Consider the following 7,500-nt stretch of genomic DNA (forward strand, 5'->3'; position numbering starts at 1 on the left):
CGAGTAGTGATGAGAATAACGCTGACTCGGATGACTGCATTCATTGGGTGAGATCTGTGGGTTCTTTGACTGCTAACTCTTTAGACCGAAACTGCCAACAACTACCCGTTAACGGAACCTCAGCGCCTGGCCCTTCTACTACTTCTACAGACACTACAGTCATATTCAAGGACCCTTTGTTATATTATTGCAAACTGTGTGATCATTCTGGATATAGCTTGGGTCGGATGCGTACACATATTTACAAACGACACAAGGAGAAGATGAAATGCCCCAAGTGTGATGATTACGTACCAGTCAACGATTCCAGCTTTAAATCCCATTTGTCTGAATATCACGAGGAAGTGAATGAAGCACTCTACTGGCAGAATTACTCGCGCAGGTGGATAGCCAATGAGGCTCCAGACAGAACGATGCTTGATCAAAGCCAACCGAAACAACATCAAAATAATGACAGCATGCCTGTTACGACTCGACCAAAAAAGCGCAAGAAACCCTTCAAAGGTGCAACGTATACAAAATGGAAATAATCAGAAATCATCAGGTCGATGTCCTCATGCATCGCGTGCATCTTTTTCAAAGTGGCTGTGAAGTTATTTTGATCTTACAAGGAAGCGAATGATACACTTGACGAGCAGCATTACTCTCAGAACTTCATTAATGAGGCTAGAGGCAGCACGACCAGCACGACGCTTGATTGTAGCCCACAGAAAGATGACAGCGTGTCTGCTATGACCCCAGAACGCAAAAAGCGCAAATGCCGCGCCAAGAGATACCCATGGAAATGAGCAGAGATCGACAGGCCGATATCCTCATTACGTGTTCATGGTGGACGATACTCAATGGCAACCTTACATTAATGTGTGTGGTATATGTGTAACAACATAAACTTGGTCAAAACATTGTGCGTAATTTGTCTGGGAACCTCAGTTAAGATATTAACAACCATTACATGATATTGGTATCTTTTGAGAGGCATTTGTCTTGACCATTAATTATGACCCTCCACCACGAAATGAGTCGCATGTCACCTTGCGCGGTTCTGCGCTAGTCCGGGGAGTGTCTGGTAACAGTGTGAGGGTCACCTTAGTCACAGGCTTATAACTCAAACAGTTTTTGCTCTTTTCTAAAACGGTTTTCACCACAGGATAGAGCATAACAAACGCTTTGGGAAAATGTAAAAATATGAAAATCATGCAAAGGTGACATGCGACTCATTCCGTGGTGGAGGGTCACAATTTTAGCTTTTTTTTTATTGATGATTTTTTTGCAGGGGTCATATGACAGCTCATCAAATCAAGGTATCCCCAATATCCTACAAAAAAGTCTCAAATTCAAAACTAAATAACAAAACCTGTATGTAAGCCTTAAATCTGTTTGCAAATTTACCTAATGTTGTATCAGTATATATCCCATGACCTCCCTTCTTTGTCTCTGTAAATGTACTCTAGGTATATTTCTTGTATTTCAAATGTTCTCTTGTTATATCTATGATGTAACAATTGCACTCTTATAACACATAAAATAGTAGATAAATAAGGGTGCACAAAATACATCATAGCTGGCTCTACTTTCTGTCGTCCTTGACATTCCAAAATGCACATGTACCTGTCGACCGGATGTGCAAGGGGTTACCACGCTTTTGAGAACTTGCGCGAGAGTCGTTCAGTGCTCTAGCTGAGTTTTAGTCTCGATTTGCCGAGACTATCATCACAGCGTCATAGCTTTCATGACGTCTGTCGTCCATCGCGTCATAATCTGTTTTCTTTTATTCGCTGTTCTATTTCTCTCTTGTGATCAACATGACAAGCCGTATGTGTGTGAATGTGTGTGAGTGTGTGCGCTCGTTGGTGCCGGCTCTCTCAACTAAAACAGAAGTCAAACTAGCAATCCTTAAAAACCCAGTCCGTCCGACCAGCACTGCTAATAATTATGTTCAGGCTATATGCTCATGTGAAGTTACAGGCGTGCTCGGTACACACGCCCTCATCGGTACATCATCGACTACGATTGTTCTCTGGACAAGCTGTTTAATGCATTTTGCGAGTATGTGTAGCTCTTCTGCGGCGCAGTAGGCCCTATAGACGATGAAGGTGTCCAAGATCTCAGGAGATGCGTGTGTAACTATTAGGTATTCAGTCAAATCCGTGTAAGAGGCTTTCAACTGACGGGGACAACCAAGCCACCATTATGCACCGACTTGACATAGATCAACAGGCGTGCCTTTAGAATAAGGTATGTGCAGAGGTTAAGCCCTCAGTGCCTCATCTGAACAGACAACTAAAGCTTGATGTTTCCGTCACACTTTGTCTTTTAGATCTTCATGGGATATACAGGTTACAACACTCGTGATTTTTTATATGGCTTGTATTTCAGTCAAGACCCAGCGGGAATATCAAGGGTCTTGACTGAAATACAAGCCATATAAAAAAAAACACTCGTGTTGTAACCTCTATATATTCACAATTGTGCTCAATGTTTGATATCGCGATCAAGCGTTTTGTCTGATTCGTTTTCTAAGAAACCCACTTTTGCGTGGCTGTCACGTTATTCCTGTGACAGAGGTTCTAAATATCAGAAGTGTGCAGTCAGAATTCGTCGCGTTGAATACTGTATTGCTTTCATTGCTGTGCCAGCCAATTTCCAAGCAGTACATCGCTGTAGGTTTAAAACAAATATGTATATAGCAGCTCGTACACACTTCTCCTGCCAAGTTTGTCAATGTTGTCATGTGATCCTAATTATAGCTATACCTTTGATCAAGACTTCTAAATGGATATCAGATCATCAAACGTCTCTAGATAACTTATAGTTATATGTCTTTATTTTTTTTTAAACGATTGTCACCGATGAAGCGAAAGTATTTCCCTATGACGACCAACAAATACGTTTAATATCATGTTTTGAAACATTATGCTCAACAGGGGCGGATCAGTTGCTTTGTAAGGGGGGGGCACTTTGAATCGAAAGTGAATGTGATGGGCGCGAAGCGCCCGAATTTGCTAGGGGGGTCCGGAAAAAAAATGTGCCCAAAGAAGCAAAATGGTGCCATCTGGTGCCATTTGAACTTAGAAATGGTCATAGAATCAGCATAGAAAAATCTTTTTTTTTTCTTCTTCTTTTTATTTTTTTATTTTTTCGGGGGGGGGGGGGGGGGCACGTGCCCCCTGTGCCCCCCCCCCCTCGTCCGCCCCTGCTCAAGGTGTTACACAGCTAAAGTAAAAATTACCGGAGAATGTACATTTCCACTGCCCTGTGTACTCAATTAAATCTTGAGAAGGTCATATACATTCACGAGCATGCACAACAATCATTAAGTTGTCTTCCCAAACAATCCAAACAGTAGCATACAATATTAGCATTCTTAAAATCACGCCGTCTACAGAAGTGGAGTCAGTGATAATAAAACACCCCCCCCCAAACAAAAAAACAAAAAAAAATCTTTATTCAAGATATTTCGTTTAGTCACAGGGAATCAGTGTTGGGTTGTCATTTTTGAACCTCAATTGGCCTATCGACTCCAGTAAAAAGCACCAATCAAGCGACTTGTGTAACCTGACAACAGCCATTCAATTACCTTGTATGAATATTGATTGTTTTTAATATCTGAAAAACGGCCTGAAAACAATCCATACGTGTTCATTCTTTGTAAAGTTTTGATAAACTCCCTCCGTGAAATCGAACTACAGATTCAGAATTGTAGCAAGAAGTGCGCGCGTGTGTGTGTGTGTGTGTGTGTGTGTGTGTGTGTGTGTGAGTGTGTGTGTAGTTTTGTTTCTCTTTGGGTTATGTTATTATTAATATATGATTCACCCAGATTTTTAGTTTAACGGAATCGGTTCTCTGTTCAAACAGAACATGGCCGTGATTGATTTTGATTTCACCTTTTTTCAAGCAAAAAGGATAGTTTGGTTTTATGCCTTTTCAGTGCATTTTTTCTTGTTGTTCATGTTGATATAGTCAATCTTAATTTTTATTCTAGAGTACCAAATTGGTTGAGGATTTTAATTTAAAGCCATATGTACTCGATGACTATACACGCTAATTGCTTTACCCACAGCTGGAGACATGCTAAATTAAGTTCCCTGCAATATATTGTGGTCTAGGACCTCTTAAATGTTGAGATATTTGAATTTTTATTTTGATCTAGATCGTCCTATTTCTAGATTTGCCAACAGAGGTAGCGTTGACGCAAGGGAAATAACTCCGCGTCTTTGTTGACATCCTCACTTTTTCAGAGGCTAGAACAAGCTGTAATGCATGTGTATGGTCCGCGCATGGGGACATATCGTCATTACATGGTCTTATGTTGCGTTTGACATCGATTATGGGCAAACTACGCTTTGTAAACACGGGAGCGCGTACATATGTATATACTTAATGTTCCAACAAATATCGTGCACATTTGTTCGACCTTCCATGGACATTGTTATTTTGATGAACAATATCTCTGGCTTTTATACAGGTTTTTCTTTTTTGAATATGTATGTGTTGTTAGAATATGTGTTTGTGAGACATACAGGCGTGAAGCTGTACAATCAACGCTATAATTATATCTCACACCATACTTATATTTACTTATCCATATTTTGGCAATTAAAATTACATGATTGATTTATTCATCTTCTACCGTTGGGTTGAAACCAAAACAAAACATCGCGTTGTGAGAGGTGCGCATTCACTCCTGTATACCGTGAAAGAAATTAAATTACTGACATTATTTCAAAAGCTTTCCTGTAACGTGTTGTATTGGAAACCATTTGAAATTAAATAAAAGTTGAGATGTACGGAAAGTTTAACAACCTTCCCTGTACGCTTAAGAATGTATTATTTTCAGTATGAAAGCACAAGCCAGTGATAAGAACCCTTTTGAAAAGATTAACTACTTTTCAAGAATTGTTTTGTGACGTAGACTGTAATCACTGTGTTAACGTCTTTTAGTGTGATATGTGCATTTATTCAGTTCTTACATACAACAGAGACTGCACTGCAACACTCGATACCCTGTGTGGCTGGACCTGATGGGTGGAACTCTGCCTCGTCTTGGGGAGAAGAAAGAAGCCCGTTGCTGTGTGACACAGTATGATGACTGCTGCGTTTTGAGCAACACAGTCACTGTACGAAACTGTGGCGACTTCTTCATCTACAGGCTTCAACCAACTCTGAAATATCCTTTCATCTATTGCGTGAGCACGTACTCATCCACAATGGAAGGAATTGGCGCCAGGCTCTCCGGCAAAAATAAAACAGTCTGAAGAATTGCGTATGTTCCTTGGCAAATCATACGCTGCGATGTTGTGCGATATATATTATCTTAAAAGTCCTTCATTTGCTTCCCCGGAACCAAAGATTTAAAGTCTTTTGCCTAAATTAAGTTTCATTTTGCAATTTTAGTGCTTTTTGCTTTTTTTTGCAAATACCTTTTTTTAAGGGCTAGTATATGTACGCGTTGACACTGAGAGTCGTTATTGGTTGTGACGAAAGCGTTCTTGCCTTCCATGCGTTTGACTTCGTTCACTGAGTTAAACAGTAAATGAACAACGCCAGTCAATGGAAAAGGTTACTGACTCACTTTCCAAGTCTATTTGCGTTTGCATGTATTTATTTATTTATTTATGTTTGTGTTTTGTTGTTGCCGTTATGCTAATTGCTTGCAGTACAATTGGAGGAAACGTGACTCGCATGATTCACTTGGTGTTGCATGTTGAATCTTTACATCCTTACTATAGGTTACATTGGTTTTAACACGATGAGGGAAACACGAATTACATATTTCACTGTATATTGAACATTTGACACGGTAAACCAATTTTGGTAGCTGTGATACTTTAAGTTTTTAAGATCTATTCTATATGCTTTTTTTGTTCAGCATGATTCAAGAAAGTGAATGTACCTCAAATGTTCACTTCATTCTTGATACAGAATATTATTATTGTTTAAATATTTCGACCAGTGGTTGATCGATGTCAATTCCGTTCAGCCAGAAGTGGTTTTAACTAGAAGTGCTATACCACTATTACTATCAGTCGACACGCGGTGATACGTATGCCCTTTGACGTTCTATTTCGCCGGGTATCCCGTACTAAAAATAGAATACGGGATTCTGGAAAAGCTGTTCAAGGGCACTATGTTTGATTTTCATTACACCACTAACAAAAACGGAATAAATCTAAACAAATGACATGCAAGAATAAAGAGTTCAGAAGAAAAGAAAACAAAGTTGTAAAATGGAGATAAAAAGTTGTAAAACATCCTTGACATTTACGGGACTCGAACCAGAGACCGCCTGGGCATGGGGTCTTTGATCTGCAAACATACACTACACGTTGTTCTCGAGCATGTGTCGACTCGTCGGTTTCCGAGTTCTCCGTTCGTAATTGTGTTTTGTACGTTTACTTGATCTCACAATTACATGTAGTCGCAGTGATACCCATAGGGTATTTCACAGAAGCCAATGTTACTAAAAAATAGAATGTGTAATTCTGGGAAATTGTACACTGGAAGTACTCAATAATAATGCAATTGTTTGATTATTTCGACTTATTAGATCATTCAAAATGTTGGAATGAAGAAAATGAATAAGATACAAAAAATACGAGTTCAGTAAATAAAAAGAAAAGGTTAAAAAAAAGTGCCGTCGAAGAGGATTGAACCCGTGACCACCAATGAAATGAAAAGCGATCGGGCGCTTTACCAACTGAGCTTATCTGTCTCACGGATAGCGAGGAAGATTTGAACTTTAAATACTACACTTGAGTTCTCGAGCGTGGGGATTAATTAGTATTGACTCGACTCGAGTTACTATTATATTGTTGACTGGCTCCAAATTGCATTGACCAATCGCCGAAAGGCACAGAAGTCATTGCATGAACAGATTTCCTTACCTTGGACGCAATATTGTTGATGACATACAATGGATTTAGTTAGGGACGACGCTCTATGGGCCTTTCATTATATAAAGGGAAGCAAGCGGTTAAAAACGGGCGAAGGCGAAGAAAATGAAGGGGAATATCAACTTGTAGTTCTAATTCACTTGTTTTTCAGCCTATTTCCTTTTAATTGTTAACTCACACCTATCTGGCGTGTATCCTTTTGCACCATTAAATAAGCTAATGAAGACCATACAGGGCCTGCTGTGATGTGTTGAGGTATATGGTATGTTGCATGTTTAAAGAGGAGTGTGAAACGGACAGTATGCTTGGTGTGTATTCACGTGCTACTACGTGTGTGTGTGTGTGTGTGTGTGTGTGTGTGTGTGTGTGTGTGTGTGTGTGTGTGTGTGTGTGTGTGTGTGTGTGTGTGTTTGTGTGTGTGTGTGGGTGTGGATGTGTGTGTGTGTGTGCATGAGTGTGTGTGAGTGTGTGTGTATGTGTGTGTGTGTGTGTGTGTGTGTGCGTGTGTGTGTGTGTGTGTGTATGTGTGTACGTTTAACTGTCGCTTTGTTTTCTGTTTCAATATGCAAAAATAAAATAAGCCATGAAAATGAAAATGAACAACCAC

The 7,500-nt window shown here is 39.8% G+C and overlaps 2 protein-coding genes across 3 annotated transcripts in view; both read left to right on the forward strand.

Moving 5' to 3' along the window:
- The window catches only part of LOC138973019 (uncharacterized), a 29,425-nt gene extending 26,293 nt beyond the window's left edge, over nt 1-3,132 (forward strand). For both annotated transcript variants that reach the window (XM_070345667.1, XM_070345668.1), the window contains one exon: nt 1-3,132. This exon is cut by the window's left edge and continues 1,124 nt beyond it. In XM_070345667.1, the coding sequence (XP_070201768.1) occupies nt 1-530 (530 nt within the window). In that variant the 3' untranslated portion in view covers nt 531-3,132.
- LOC138974551 (uncharacterized) overlaps nt 758-7,500 on the forward strand; it is an 8,406-nt gene continuing 1,663 nt past the window's right edge. The window contains exons 1-2 of the mRNA XM_070347268.1: nt 758-828; nt 4,964-5,186. Coding sequence (XP_070203369.1) covers nt 758-828; nt 4,964-5,186 — 294 coding nt within the window. The remainder of the gene's footprint in view (nt 829-4,963; nt 5,187-7,500) is intronic.

This window comes from Littorina saxatilis, linkage group LG8, assembly GCF_037325665.1.
Source record: "Littorina saxatilis isolate snail1 linkage group LG8, US_GU_Lsax_2.0, whole genome shotgun sequence".
NCBI lineage: Eukaryota > Metazoa > Mollusca > Gastropoda > Littorinimorpha > Littorinidae > Littorina > Littorina saxatilis.